A 15887-nucleotide genomic window follows, 5' to 3' on the forward strand; every position below is an offset into this window, starting at 1 on the left:
AAAGTCAGCCAGGCACAGTGGCTCAAGCCTGTAATCCCAGCACTTTGGGAGGCCGAGGCGGGTGGATCACGAGGTCAGGAGGTCGAGACCATCCAGGCTAACACGGTGAAACCCCGTCTCTACTAAAAATACAAAAAATTAGCCAGGCGTGGTGGCGGGCACCTGTAGTCCCAGCTACTCGGGAGGCCGAGGCAGGAGAATGGCGTGAACCCGGGAGGCGGAGCTTGCAGTGAGCCAAGATCATGCCACTGCACTCCAGCCTGGGTGACAGAGCGAGACTCCATCCCCCCCCCAAAAAAAAAGAAAGAAAGAAAAGAAAAAGAAAAAGAAAAATATAGGAAAAAGTCTTCAGGATCTAGGACTAACCAAAGTGTTCTTAGATTTGACACCCAAAGCACTACCCATTAAAATGTTGATAAATTGTACCTCACAAAGTCTTTTCTCTGTGAAAGCCCATAAGAAGGGCATGAAAAGACAAGCTACAAACAGGGAGAAAGTATCTGCAACACCCATATCCCATAAAACGAATATCTAGAATATAGTAAAAAAAACTCTCAAATAATAACAGTAAAAACAAAAATCCAATTAGAAAATGGCCAAAACCATGAAGAGCCACGTCACTGCAGAGGATACGCAGATGGAAAATAAGCACACAACATGTTCCGTATCACCAGCCACCAGGCAACTGAAAATGGAAGCCATAATTAGATATCACTGCTTTGTCATGCTGTGCAGAGGGGTCCTGGGCAGAGGCCAGTCCCATCATTCTAAGCTCTGCTCAGGCCCTCTGTGACGGACACTCTGAAGGCCATTCTATTTGCCTTTTCATGAATAGCGACAAAACAAAATGCTGGTGAGGATATGGAGAAACTATTTCACTCACACATTGCTGGTGGGGATGTAGAATGACACGGCCATCTGGTAAACAGTTTGGCAGTTTCTAAAAAAAAAAGAAAAAAAAAAATAGGCCAGGCGCGGTGGCTTGTGCATGTAATCCCAGCACTTTGGGAGGCCGAGGTGGGTGGATCACCTGAGCTCAAGAGTTTGAGACAAGCCTGGCCAATATGGTGAAACCCTCTCTCTACTAAAAATACAAAAATTAGCTAGGCATGGTGGCAAGCGCCTGTAATCCCAGCTATTGGGGAGGCTGAGGCAGGAGAGTTGCTTGAAACCCAGGGACAGAGGTTGCAGTGAGCTGAGATTGCACCACTGCACTCTAGCCTGGATGACAGAGCAAGACTCCATCTCAAAAAAAAAAAAAAAAAAAATTAAGCATGCAATTATTATACACCCAGAAATTGTACCCCTGGGTATTTATCCCAAAGGAAGTCTTGTGTTTACACAAAACCTGTATCTGGAGGTTTATAACAGCTTTATTCACAATAGTCCAAACTGGAAACATCCCGGATGTCATCCAATTGGCGAATGGTTCAACAAATTCTTGTACATCCACACAGTGGAACACTACATGGCAAGAAAAAGGAACTAACAATTGATCCATGCAACAACCTGGAGGAATCTCTAATGAGTAACTGAAAAAACTATTCCCAAAAGGCTACATACCGTACAATTCCATTTATATAACATTGTTGAAATAACAAACTTATAAAAAGGAAGTGTATTTCACTGGTTGCCAGGAGTTAAGGAGGGGCTGAGGGCGGGAGAGACGTGCATGTCCCTCATAAAGGGCAGTGAGAGGGTTTCTTCTGGTGACTCTCTTGACTGTATCAGTGTCAATATCCTGGTTATGATACTGTGTTTTCTGAGCTGTTACCGCTGGGGGTACCCGGACATAGGGCCTAAGGGATCTCTCTAGAGTCCCTCTGTACTACTTGTTACAACAGCATGTAGAACTATAATTATCTCAAAATAATGTTTCCTAAAAAAATAAGACCACGGGCTGAGCTTGTAGCTCACGTCTGTAATCCCAGCACTTTGGGAGGCTGAGGCGGGTGGATCACCTGAGGTCGGGAGTTAGAGACCAGCCTGACCAACATAGAGAAACCCCGTCTCTACTAAAAAATACAAAAAAATTAACCAGACGTGGTGCATGCCTGTAATCCCAGCTACTTGAGAGGCTGAGGCAGGAGAATTGCTTGAACCCAGGTGGCGGAGGTTGCGGTGAGCCAAGATTGTGCCACCATACTCCAAACTGGGACAATAGTGAGACTCCGTCTCAAAAAAATATAATAATGTGTCTGGAATTTATTCTTTCTGGTGGGTTCTTGGTCTTGCTGACTTCAAGAATGAAGCCACGTACCTTCGCAGTGAGTGTCACAGCTCTTGAAGATGGTGTGGCCGGAGTCTGTTCCTTCAGATATGTCCAGAGTTTCTGCCTTCCAGTGGGTTCTTGGTCTCACTGACTTGAACAATGAAGCCACGTACCTTCACCGCGAGTGTTACAGCTCTTAAAGGTGGTGCAGACCCAAAGGGTGAGCAGCAGCCAGAATTTATTGTGAAGAGCAAAGAAAGAACAAACCTCCCACAGCATGAAAGAAGACCTGAGCACCTTGCACCTGCTGGCGCTGGTGGCCAGCTTTTATTCCCTTATTTGGCCCCGCCCATGTCCTGCTGATTGGTCTATTTTACAGAGTGCTGATTGGTCCATTTTTACAGAATACTGACTGGTGCATTTACAATCCTCTAGCTAGACACAGAGTGCTGATTGGTGCATTTACAATCCTCTAGCTAGTCAGAAAAGTTCTCCAAGTCCCCACCCGACCCAGAAGCCCAGCTGGCTTCACCTCTCAATGAGACCACCCACAAATGTGGAAAAATGAACTTAACACACAGTGATTATGCCACCTATGTGTTTTTATCCAAAAACTATCTCCTGAAGTAAGATATCAGCTTTAATTTTAATACGAGGATCTGGAGGCTCAGAAACATGAAATAAAAGTTCTGGCTGGGTGCAGTGGCTCACGCCTGTAATCCCAGCACTTTGGGAGGCCAAGGCGAGTGGGTCACCTGAGGTCAGGAGTTCAAGACCAGCCTGGCCAAGATGGTGAAACTCCATTTCTACTAAAAATACAAAGATTAGCTGGGCATGGTGGTGGGCGCCTGTAATCCCAGCTATTCAGGAGGCTGAGGCAGAGAATTGCTTGAATCCAGGAGGCAGAGGTTGCAGTGAGCCGAGATCACGCCACCGCGCTCCAGCCTGGGCAACCAAGTGAGGCTCCATCTCAAAATAAAAATAAAAAATAAAAAAAAAAAAAAGATTCTCTGATCACACAGCCAGGAAATGAAGGCAGGATTGAGCAGTTACCTCTGGGGTAAAAGTTATCCCTTACTACAAAGGAGCTTCCATGCAGGAAGCATGATGCAGGAATGAAAGGACGGGTCCAAGGTCACTGGGGGGCTGAGCTCCCTCCCTGTCCCGCCATCTTTCTACAATTAGAGGTTAAACCCAAGCCACAAGCACAAGCCAGAAAGGGATGAGGTCACGGTCGTTCATTTATTTCACATTTATTCTCATTGCACCAGGTGAGGGGAGCAAGGAGTCATTTACTAACACACACAGATCGTGCTGTTTTTCAGTCTTTCTGACGAATCAGGATCCAGATTATACATGTCTTCAAGACCTGGATCAGTCAGTAGAGATGGCCCACTGTGGCAGGGGGCCTGGGGCTGCCGGGGCAAAAGCAGGATACATATATGGAACATGACCATTCATGTTCCAGGGCTCCCATCCGGGTACCTGAGGATTTTCCACATAGATCACAGGTGTTGGGGCCCACATCGGCTCCTGAAAGACGATGGGAACGCCATAGGCCTGGGGCTGGTGCTCGGGAGGTGCGAGGTTAACCACATCTGCACAGGGAGGACCTGAGAGAGAAGACACAATTGAGGGCTCATGAAGCCATCACCCACCCTGTACCTGAATCCTTGCCTGTGACCTCACCCAGCCCCGGGGCCATGTCCATTCTGAACAAGTCCACAAAGTCCTCAGAATTATTACTTTGGGGAAGAACAAAAAGGAAAAATAGAGGCAGGTAGCCCATCAGAGCCCCTGTGCTGTGTGTTGAGGGACTCTGGGCAGGGGCCTGTCCCGTCATTCGCTGCTCTCCTCAGGGCACAAGGATGGTGGGGGTGGGGTGGGGGAAGACAATGGTACTCACTAGACCATGGAGACGAACACAAACCTGAGAAGACGCTGATCTTCCATCTGTACCCCAGAATCCTGTGCAGGGCCTCGCCATAAGGACATGGCAAGGGTTGGCACCCTGGCCTCTGGTTGGCCTCCTGAATAGTGAAGTATAAGTCCTGTAAGCTTATTAGCATCTGCAGACATTCCTTCCAGCTCTTCTTTATACCCCTCTGCTTGAGACGCTGAGCAATTGTTTTTGATACTATGTGATACTTCTTCTTCACCCTGTACACCTCACGCTCGAGAAATTCCCATTCTTGCAGGAAACTCTGGATTTCCTGGTCACTCCAAGGTTTAGCTGACTGGACTAGAAGGAAAGAGGAATATGTACGTACTTTGGCATAACTCACCTGCACATGTGCAGGATCCTGCCTGTACATGGACAGGTCCAAACTTGACTTTATTCAGTTATGGGAGATAATAGGACCTTAAATGAGAAGTGAGAGATTCAGCATCTGCCTGAGTCCTGATGCCTGACACATCCAGTTACTGGGACAGGCAAGGAAACATTTGAGAGCCTGGGTCTTGCTCAAGTTCCTTAAAATATTTCAGAGGATACTGACAGGGTGTGATGGCATATTTGCTGCCTGGGAGTGCTCCCCTGATGTGGGACTCACATCCCACCCCTGTGGGGCCTTTTACTGTCACCTGAGCTGTGGGCAGGGAGCTTGGGGGATGCTGAGGGCAGCCCTGGAATCCCCTGAGATGCCCCATCTTGGGGCTTGGATGAGCATATCAGAGTCGAGAAGATGGAGGTGGGCTGGAAAATTTTCTCTACTACATGTAAGACTCTGAGGACACTGTACCTGAGGGCTTTTCTGATCCCTGGGCTGCGTTTTTCTGCTCCATTTTCTGGATGTTTCTGGTAGTTTCAGTGGGAAGTATTACTTTCTAATAAAAAAAAAAAGATAAATACATATTAGAATCTCTCTCTCTCTTTTTTTTTTTTTGAGACAGTCTTGTTCTGTCGCCAGGCTGGAGTGCAGTGGCATGATCTCAGCTCACTGCAACTTCTGCCTCCTGGGTTCAAGTGATTCTCCTGCTTCAGCCTCCCAAGTAGCTGGGATTACAGGCACGCACCACCTCACCTGGCTAATATTTGGTGTTTTTTTAGTAGAGACAGTGTTTCACCTTGTTACTCAGGCTGGTCTCAAACCCCTGACCTCAAGTGATCCGCCTGTCTTGGCCTCCCAAAGTGCTGGGATTACAGGCGTGAGCCACTGCAATCGGCCCCCCTTGTATTTAAAAAGTAAACTGCCAGATGAACGATATGAATCCAGTGGTTTTAGACACTGGACAAGGGCGCATGGGACAATGGAGTGAAGGCAGGAAACAAGGGTTGGGGCTCCTGCAAGTACCCGGCTCAAACCTGCACGGAGTTTCCAGGCTGGGAGCAGGGAGAGGGAAATCAAGCAGAGCGTATGTTCTCCTGAGTTGAGAACTGGGGGAGAGTCTGCTGGACCTCACAGTGGCAGTACTGGGGAGATGGTGGAGAGAGGGAAGCAGAGAGAGCTCTGTGGATCTACTGGGAAGTCCCCTGTCCAAGCAGATCAGAGCATGAATGAGAGGAAACTGCCTGGGCTGGGAAAGCACCGCAAGAAAGGAGCAGGCTGAAAAGTTCCTGGGGTCACTCTGGGCGGTGAAGAATCTGAGTCTCCACAGCTGGAGTAAAAAGTCTGCCTAGTCCAAGGGGCTTTGAAGAGAGTGCTAGGAAAGTAGCGCCTCAGCAGTGGGGTCAAATTACCCACAGACTGAAGTTTCTTCCCATACCAACTAACAAAGATTCAAAACGATCCCCCAAAGCAACAATCTAATTCCAAAGGCTGCCTGTGGCTGAACATACAGAGGAAGCGGGTGCCTAAGAGGATAAGATGGCTTATGCCTGTAATCCCAGCACTTTGGGAGGCCGAGGTGGGCGGATCAGGAGGTCAGGAGATCGAGACCATCCTGGCTAACACGGAGAAACTCCGTCTCTACTAAAAATACAAAAACTTAGCCGGGCATGGTGGCACACACCTGTAGTCCCAGCTACTTGGGAGGCTGAGGCAGGAGAATGGTGTGAACCCGGGAGGCGGAGGTTGCAGTGAGCTGAGATCGCGCCACTGCACTCCAGCCTGGGCGACAGAGCAAGACTCCATCAAAAAAAATAAAATAAATAAAAATAAAAAGGAACAGCACATATTTCAATGGCTGCAAAAATTCTTGTTAAATGAAATGAAAGCCAACCCCAGCCATCCTCCCGCAAAACAGCAAGCGGGCTCCCTTCAACTTACCTCCATTTTCACTCCTGAGTTTTCTCCCGGGAGTCTTCTCACTGCGCCTGCAGGGTCTGGTCTGTTCCTGAGTTGGCAGAACACTGGCACTTACTCTCCTCTGATGGGACCTAGGAGAGTCAGGAGGACCCTGAGTGTGGAAATGTGCTTGCTTCTCTCATCTTCTGGAGGTCTCTGAAGCCAATGCAGATCGGACATGTTTAAATATCTTAAATGTGATTGGGTTAGACCCACCCAACCTTGAGACTTTGGATTAACTAAAGATAAACTAATTTAGTACTTTAATCACATCCACAAAATCCCTTCATCCAGACTAGAATTTGATTGAATAACTGCAACAGGGAAATTGGAGATCAACTCCACAGGGGTTCTAAGGGTCTCTGAGACCAGCATCTCCAAATACAAAGGGATGGGTTGTTACATTCCTATAGATAAATTACCCTTCCCCCTGAGTTGGTCCTGAATGGTCAGCTTTATCCTTAGGGTTTGACCTTTGAGAATTAATTGTGATGTAAGGATTAGGGGAAGAGACTAGGCTTCAGCTGGTTGAGGGTAAATGGATGGTCATGGATGGCAGTTACAGATGTGGGACCCTCTATGAGAAGCTTAGATTAAAAAGGAGTTTAGGGTAGGGAAGAGAGAGGCGAACAGAGCTTTCTCTTTACAAGAGGACAGACTTGAGATTTGCATACACAGAAATGAGGAAGCAGAGGGATATTGGAGGGTGGTTAATAGTTTGGGCAAGTAAGTGATGGTGGGGACAGAGAAGGAGGGTGCTGAGTGCCCAGCATGTGAGGGAAGCAACTCCTAGGTTGTGTTTTGGCTTCAGAACCTCAGATGCAGTCCAGGATTAGGGATGCCCCTCAGAATAAATCTTAACTCTTGGGATTGATTCCACTCTACTCGGCACAATCCTAAGATTCATGGCTTTTAGCTCATGATAGCATCTGAGAAGACAGGGAAGGGGGCTTTACAGTGAATGGTACTTTATTTCTACCCATTTTTTATTTTTAGAGGGTCTTGCTCTGCTGCCCAGGCTGGGGTGCAGTGGCATGATCATGGCTCACTGCAGCCTCAAACTCCTGGGCTCAAGTAATCCTATTGCCTCAGCCTCTCAGGTAGCTAGGATTACTGCAGGTGCTTGTGCCACCATGCTTGGCCTTTTTTTTTTTTTTTTTTTTTTTGTAGAGACAGGGTCTCACTACATTGCTCAGGCTGGTTGTGAACTCTTCATTTCAAGCAATCCTCCTGCCTCGGCCTCCCAAAGTGCTGAGACTGCAGGTGTGAGCCACCATGCTGGGCCTAGTGGCACCTTGTTAAGTCAGAACAAACTTCATGCGGCTTAAGACTAATCTTTGCTTCTTTCCGTGTCATCTAAAAATACCACATTCTCTTCATTTCCACAGACAGATTTCAGGCCTCCATTTCCTGATGCCCATATGGCCAGGAAACTCTTCTCTGTGCTTCCCACTTTGGGCCTGTCCAATACACCCCCACTCTGCCTCAGGGACCATCTGAGACAAAAATCTGACCAAGTTATTCCTAACTCTCCCCCAAATGTTAATCAGCACTGTCTTCTTCCCCCAGGCTTGAGCCCTCTGTCTTGCTGGAGGCAAATAGAAACTTTAGGCACCTCAGCTCTGCATCTAGCAGGAGCCTCCACTCAGCGTATTCACCCCCAGCATCACCTCCCATTCAACTCATCTTCAAGGTTTCTGCCTTGGTATAAATGGCAACTGTATCCAGGCTGTTTCAAAAACAGAAATGCAGAAATAATTCCTGAATTCTTTATCTTCTCAGTGACAGCTTCTTCTCAATCAGAAATTCCTGATGGCCTATTTTCTTTCCTTCTTTTTTTTTTTTCTGATAGTCTCACTCTCTCACCCAAGCTGGAGTACAGTGGTGCAACCTCTGCCTCCTGGCTTCAAGCAATTCTCCTGCCTCAGCCTCCCAAGTAGCTGGGATGACAGGCACGTGCCACCACACCTGGCTTCTTTTGTATTTCTAGTAGAGAAGGGTTTCACCATGTTGGCCAGGCTGGTCTTGAACTCCCGGCCTCAGGTGATCCACCCACCTCGGCCTCCCAAAATGCTGGGATTACAGGCTTGAGCCACTGCAACCAGCCTGATACCCTATTTTCTAAATAAGTACCATTAACTGACTTTTTATTCATGCTGAAATTAAAATAGTGCAGGCATCAAGGTTATTTCCATGGACAACAGCTGCTGCATTCTAATGGGGACCCTGCTTATCTTGTCCTCGGTGTATGCACCAAGCCCGTGTCTGTGGCTTTTCAGCACAGACATTCTTCATTCCACGGCCATGGGGCAGCTTCAGATCAAGCTGATTTTCTCTGTTTGTCCAGGCTCCAGGCTTCTCCCGTTTCCTGAACACACTGGGCACCGTGTGGCCTCGGGCCCTTTGCTGCTTCTGCTCGTTGCTCTGCTCCCATCACCAGTCACCCATCAGGCCCGCTCCTCCTGCAGGCCCCCGTCGCCCTGAGCATCCCTGGCACTCCTCACAGGTGCTGCCTCGCCATGCTGTCCTCAACTTGGACACGGAACATTTCAACACAACTCCCTGGTCAAGTCTAGCTCTTCCACTGGCCTATGTGTTCAGTGAAATTGTGGATCTTGTCTACAGGTGAATCCCGTGATAGGACAGCTTCCCAGCCCTGACTCGACAATGGAATCAGCTGGAAGGCTTTCTCAAAGGCCAATTCCAATCATTCAAATTTAGTTATCCTGGGCTGGTCACTGTGGAGAAAAGTCCTCTGGTGATTCTAACACTAGTCTGGCATGAGCTCTTCGCCTTAAAGGAGTATCATGGGCTTTGCCATGAACTACACTGAGTCCAGGGGCCACCTTGGTCCTGCCCCACCTCACTGGGCCCCTGGAAGGTGGGAGATTAGATTAGATTAGATTAGAACTGCCCAGGCTGCAGGCTAGCACTCCCAAGAGAGGGTGTGACCATCCTGAGAGTCCCTTCTCAGAGATTCCAGTGTGACCACCCAGGTTGATCCTGAGCACCAGGAGCTCAGAGGGTCCCAGATGGGTTTGATGCACAATCCGGGCTGAGAGGCTGAGCTCGAAGAGGCCCCGAAGGCCAGGAACCTTTTTATTTCTGACAACAGACGTAAGTGCCATAGAATCTCTGGGGCCTAGGGCAGGAGATTGGGACCTGATTTAGGAAAGACTTCTTGAGCTTTGAGATTTATTAGACAGGAGAGTATGACTTTAAAAGAAATGGTTTTCACACATTTCAGGGCTGCTTGTCTTTTCAAGGGTGAGGAAACATGGGTGTTCAGTTTTGTTTTGTTTTGTTTGTTTTGTTTTGTTTTGTTTGAGATGGAGTCTTGCTCTGTCGCCCAGGCTGGAGTCTTGGATCACTGCAACCTCTGCCTCCTGGGTTCAGGCGATTCTTCCGCCTCAGCCTCCCAAATAACTGGGACTACAGGCACCTGCCACCACGCCCAGCTAATTTTTGTATTTTTAGTAGAGACGGGCTTTCACCATATTGGCCAGGCTGGTCTTGACCTCCTGACCTCATGATCCGCCTGCCTCGGCCTCCCAAAGGGCTGGGAACACAGGTGTGAGCCACTGCACCCAGCCAATTTTTCTTTTTTTTCAAGACAGGCTCTCTCTCTGTTGCTCAGACTGGAGTGCAGTGGCACCATCTCGGCTCACTGCAACCTCTGCCTCTTGGGTTCAAGGAATTCTTCTGCCTCAGCCTCCCGAGTAGCTGGGATTACAGGTGCTTGCGACCACGCCCGGCTAATTTTTGTATTTTTTAGTAGAGATGGGGTTTCACCATGTTGGCCAGGCTGGTCTTGAACTCCTGACCTCGTGATCTGTCTGCCTCCCAAAGTGCTGGGATTACAGACGTGAGCCACTGTGCCTGGCCCATGTTAATTTTCCCCTAAATGGTGTGAAGAGGATCTGAAGTAGTAGGTGAGAGACAGGCCAGACAAACACACAGGGCGATTCCACTGTGCAGACAGAGCCCAGCCTTTCCCACGCCAAAGACACAAGAGAGAGCACCCGAGAGAACAGATTCCATGAGGACATCATGTTCCTCTCTGGATCTCAGCCTTGAGGGAGAGGCCACGTCCACTCAGAACAGGAGAGGCCAGGCCAGGTCCTCAGGGCTGCTGCTTTGTCCACCCATTGCTGAGGAGCAGCAGGAGCGAGGCATGGGCACGCTCCCATGGCAAGCCCTGTGCGCAGGTGTGCGGAGGGCGCCCACGAGCAGGGTCCCGTGTCAGGGTGCTTGGGCTTGGCCTGCTCCACAGCGTGATGCCCTTGGCTTGCATAAGTCACTCCCTTCATAAGTGTGAGCTGGAACACAGGAGAGAAAATCCAGAGGAGACTTGGTCCTCCATTCTAGCCCAGGATTCTTTCTAGGGCCCCTCTCTAGGGCAAAGCCTGCGGCTTTCAAGCCTATGGTCCAGTATATGCCTATAAAGGGAGTGGATTTCACCATGGTTTGGAGCGGCTTCTATTTTCAACATTATGAGAGAAGAGAGGTTGATTAATGGGTACAAATATACAGTTCGACAAAGAAATAAGACCTAGTGTTTGATAGATCAGTAGGGTGACTATAGTTTACAATAATCTATTGTATATTTCAAAATAGCTAGGAGAGAGTAATTTGACAGTCTCGACCATAAACAAAAGACAAATATTTGGCCGGGCGCAGTGGCTCACGCCTGTAATTCCAGCACTTTGGGAGGCTGAGGCAGGTGGATCACGAGGTCAGGAGATCGAGACCATCCTGGCCAACATGGTGAAACCCAGTCTGTACTAACAATACAAAAATTAGCTGGGCATGGTGGTGTGCGCCCATAGTCCCAGCTACTCGGGAGGCTGAGGCAGGAGAATTGCTTGAACCCGGGAGGCAGACGTTGCAGTGAGCCGAGATCACGCCACTGCACTCCAGCCTGGGGGACAGAGCAAGACTCCGTCTCAAAAAAAAAAAAAAAGACAAATATTTAAGGTGATCGATATCCCAATTATACTGATCTAATTTTTACCAAATATATGAATGTAGTAAATTATCACATATATACCCCAAAAAATTTTTAAAAGAAAATCACCAATTATTTCAATACCAATCCCAAATAATTCACACAGCCACAATTTTGGAATTCAAGGGGATCTGGAAGGAATGAAGTCATAGGACAAAAGTAATTGAGAATTAAGTGTGTCACATCTGAATGCTTGTGTACCCCCAAAATTCATGCATTGAAACCCCATGGCCTAATGTGATGGTGTGAGGGGATGAGGCCCCCGGGAAGTGATTAAGACTAGCTGAGTCATGAGGGTGGAGTCCTCATGCATAGGATTAGGATCCTTACAGGAGTCCAAAGAGAGCTTGATTCCCCCTTCACCACCTGAGAAGGAGCTAGAAGGCACCTTCTGTGAGCCAGAAAGTGGGCCCTCACCAGACACCAAACCTACCACAGCCTCCTCTTGGACTTCCCAGCCTCCACAATGTGAGAAATACATTTCTGTTTTTATAACATAGCCAGTTTGTGGAATTACATTGTAGTAGCCCAAATGGACTAAAACAAATGGGTATGTAGTGATATCAGGGTTCCTGGGCAGGAATAGTTGTCAACAGAAGAGATTTGGGAAGCACGTCAGAAATTGTGGATGTCTACGGAAACGTCAGAAGTGTCCACTGAGCTACGGATGAGAACCAGAAGAGCTGCTTTTGCAGATAAGGAGTCACTGTTTTCATGACAAAAGAATATAGTATTTTAGGGATAACAACAAAGTGTCAGGAAAGAAGTTGAGAGCAGAGAGAGAACTTCCACACTCTTAACCCGGCCGTGGAAATAGGGGCAGGCACAGGGGATGAGACTGGAGAGTGGAGACAGAAGCCACAGGTACATTTCCAGGCAGTGGCCATCGCTGTGCCGGAGGCGAGCACAAGGCCCGGGAGCAGAAGCCAGCCCCAATGTCAAGGAACAGGCCATGACTTGCAGTGGGTGCTGGGTATCAAGACCTTGGTTTTCTTCTTCTTTTTCTTTTTTTTTTGAGACGGAATCTTGCTCTGTCACCCAGGCTGGAGTGCAGTGGCACAATCTTGGCTCACTACAGCCTCTGCCTCCCAAGTTCAAGTAATTCTCCTTCCTCAGCATCCCCAGTAGCTGGATTACAGGCATGCACCAGCCATCCTGGCTACTTTCTGTATTTTTAGTAGAGATGGGGTTTTCCCATGTTGGCCAGGATGGTCTCGATTTCCTGACCTCGTGATCTGCCCGCCTTGGCCTCCCAAAGTGATGGGATTACAGGCGTGAGCCACCACACCCGGCCTAAGACCTTGCTTTTCAATGAAACAGTCTGAGACTGAGTCTCAGCACTTTCACTTGCTCTGTGAGCTCAGGCACATCCTCTGCTCTCTCTGGGTCCCCGTGTCTTCTCTTGCAAAAAAGGAGAACTTATATCTCACCCTCCAAGATGTACTCCCTGACGATTAGCTTAAGGATTTGGGACTTCGATGGCATCAACCAAATCCCTTCAGGGCAGCGCCTAATCCAGGGTTTGATTGGATACCTGGGTGAGGATGTGACTGCCTTCAACTTGCACAAGGATTTGGAAGGATTCTGGGCCCCGTATCCCCAACTGCAAAATAGGAGGTTGTCTTGGCTGGGCATGGTGGCTCACGCCTGTAATCCCCAACACTTTGGGAGGCCGAGGCAGGAGGATCACGAGGTCAGGAGATCCAGACCATCCTGGCTAACACAGTGAAACCCCATCTCTACTAAAAATACAAAAACTTAGCTGGGTGTGGTGGTGGGCACCTGTAGTCCCAGCTACTAGGGAGGCTGAGGCAGGAGGAAGGCGTGAACCCGGGAGGCAGAGCTTGCAGTGAGCCAAGATCACGCCACTGCACTCCAGCCTGGGTGACAGAGCAAGACTCCGTCTCAAAAAAAAAAAAAAAAAAAAAAAAAGAGGTTGTCTTATTTTGCACGAATGAACATCCATGATTTCTGAATTCTTTTCGACCTCACTGAGTTTCCAGTGAAAGAGGAAGTGCTGAAATCCCAACCTTGGTGTAACTGTAGAGTTAGCTGCACTTTGTGAAATGCTTTTTCCGCATGAAAATAACCACATTCCCCCCTACCCATTCTATTAAATGTGGTGTGGTTGACTTTCATATGTTGAACAAATATTGGACTTCTGGGATAAATCCCAGAAGTTCATGATGTGTAATCATTTTCATTAGCTGCTTTGTTTATATTAATTTTGGTAGAAATTGCCTAGCCATAGGTGCCAGGGGCTTCAAATTCCTCTAGTATCCTTGCTTTCATCTCACTTGTGACTGAGTTTCCCCAAATGGTCCTCCTCAGGGACAGTCTGTGGCTCTGTCTGCTATAACCCAGCGCTGTTGCACTGCGGCTCTGTTGGGATGGTGGCAGAGGGGTGCATTCTATAATCTTCCAGTTAAATCTGTCAGTACTCCTGTGTCCAAGGGCTGGGACCTACTCAAGTGTTCTCCAGTGGTATAACTTTGCCTCCTTGCCCTGTCCTCCCTCTCCTGCTTACAGGAGGATTCCAATCTACTGGAATCCTCAAAGTGTTGAGCCATGTTGACAGTTTCCTGTCCCTTAGGTGAGATAGGAAGGATAGAGAGAGTGGGGGAATGTCCTTCCTCCAGCTAGCATAAGACTCTGGCAAGCTCTTTTCCCTAGAGTGTCGGCTTTTATGGAGAAGACTCTGGGTGTATTTCACAATGATTCCCCTTCTTCTGCCACAGCCCTCAGGGGATATTTCTCAGATCATCACCTTGGGAATCTGCTGGAATTCCTGGAGATAATGGCAGTGGCAGTATGCGGGACCCGTTATGACTATGGACTCAGAAGTTCCACATTCTCAGTTTAGTCCATATTCAACCTCCAGCAATTCATCAAAATTACCTGTTAGTTTTCCGACCAGTTTTGGCTCCAGTGGGCTCCAAGTAAACAGATCTCAGCTGTGCCTCTGGATACACCCGTCTCTCCAGATTTCACAGTTGTGACTTCAGTTCTCAGAAAGATAAAAGTCACTGATTTTCAGCTTGACTAGCTTTTTCTTATAAGGATAGGGGTGATGACTTCCAAGCCGTTTACATGTTGTAGTTGAAACTGGGAGTTCCAACAAGTTTCTGAGTGCTAGAGAATTAAAGAGAGAATTGAAGAACAGAAGAATATCGAATGACAACAGAATCACAAAAGTCCTTTAACTGCTCAAACAGTTTAAATGCCAAGGAAGGGAACAATTTCATGATGACTTCAGTGTCAACAGAATGGTTGTCAGAGGTGTCTGTGTAGCATCATGCAGAAACGCAGAATATGGATAGGACACCTTCTACAGCGTACTCCAGGCTTTGCTTTAATTTTGAATAACAATTGTTTGCACTTCTGGCCGGGCGTGGTGGCTCACTCCTGTAATCCCAGCACTTTGGGAGGCCAAGTCGGGTGGATCATGAGGTCAGGAGTTCGAGACCAGTCTGGCCAACATGGTGAAACCCCATCTCTACTAAAAATACAAAAAAAAAAAAAAAAAAAAATTAGCCAGGCATGGTGGCAGGTGCCTATAATACCAGCTACTTGGGTGGCTGAGGCAGGAAAATCGCTTGAACCCGGGAGGCGGAGGTTGCAGTGAGCCGAGATCTTACCATTACACTCCAGGCCAGGCGACAGTGCGAGACTCCGTCTCAAAAAAAAAAAAAAAAAAAAAAAATTGTTTGCACTTCTACACATCTACATAAATTTGTATTTGTATTATATCAACCAAAGGAATACAATTTGACTTATTAACTCAATTTAGTTTCTGCAAAAAGCTTCAATTTCCCAGGTCTCATCTAGAAGGGATAAGATAGCTTTATAAGCACAAGTTTTCAAAAGAAAAACATTGCAGACGCAAAAAAAAAAAAAAAATTCTCATTGTGATTATTTGCATCTGGGGTTATACTGCAAAAAGAGACATTTTAGATCTTTTATATAGTCTCTAATAGTAAACAGAAAGCTTACATTTTTATTACTGCAGATTTTATCGTGGCACTTGAAAATTCATTTGCAATTTTAGAACCAGGAAATACTTTTGGTGTGTTCAATTGATCATTTGAGCTGAAAAGATTGAGTGTGGAAAGTCATTACAATTTCTGCTATGGTTGTTTGATTTTTACCTGAATTTCCTTTCATCGGAAAATTTGTTACTTTATCCGTTTCTTTAGCACTATTTGAGGAAATCATGTATCGCTAAGGCTTAGCTGTTAGTATATCCTGCCTTATATCTTACTTTCCAATATGTTCAATACTGAATGAACAATTGTGTACTGTAGAAAGAACTTCAAAACATCTTTTCTCTAATTTAATAGATACCAAATGTTTTAAAAATTAATCATGAAACTTATACTTGCATTTTGATTCAAATATACATAAATGAAAATAGGCAATAGGGTATATCTCATATTAAGTA

General features: G+C 47.1%; 1 protein-coding gene across 1 annotated transcript; it reads right to left on the reverse strand.

The window, feature by feature from the left end:
* Positions 1-3449: 3449 nt before the first annotated feature.
* MSANTD5 (Myb/SANT DNA binding domain containing 5) lies at positions 3450-15887 on the reverse strand. Its single transcript, XM_054487606.1, has 6 exons — positions 15440-15887; positions 14345-14578; positions 6421-6594; positions 4954-5038; positions 4143-4454; positions 3450-3825 (listed from the first exon to the last, which is right to left on the reverse strand). Exons 3-6 carry the CDS (start codon positions 6424-6426, stop codon positions 3587-3589), a joined length of 642 nt encoding a protein of 213 aa, XP_054343581.1. The 5' UTR covers positions 6427-6594; positions 14345-14578; positions 15440-15887; the 3' UTR covers positions 3450-3586.

This window comes from Pongo pygmaeus, chromosome 4, assembly GCF_028885625.2.
Source record: "Pongo pygmaeus isolate AG05252 chromosome 4, NHGRI_mPonPyg2-v2.0_pri, whole genome shotgun sequence".
Classification (NCBI taxonomy): Eukaryota; Metazoa; Chordata; class Mammalia; order Primates; family Hominidae; genus Pongo; species Pongo pygmaeus.

What these genes read in the sequence shown, in the direction of transcription:
- MSANTD5 (XM_054487606.1), bottom strand. An exon ending in GGGATCAGAAAAGCCCTCAG is followed by an intron (nt 4,455 to 4,953) that starts GTACAGTGTCCT and finishes CTTTCCTTCTAG; the next exon opens with TCCAGTCAGCTAAACCTTGG. An exon ending in GAAGATCAGCGTCTTCTCAG is followed by an intron (nt 3,826 to 4,142) that starts GTTTGTGTTCGT and finishes CTTCTCTCTCAG; the next exon opens with GTCCTCCCTGTGCAGATGTG.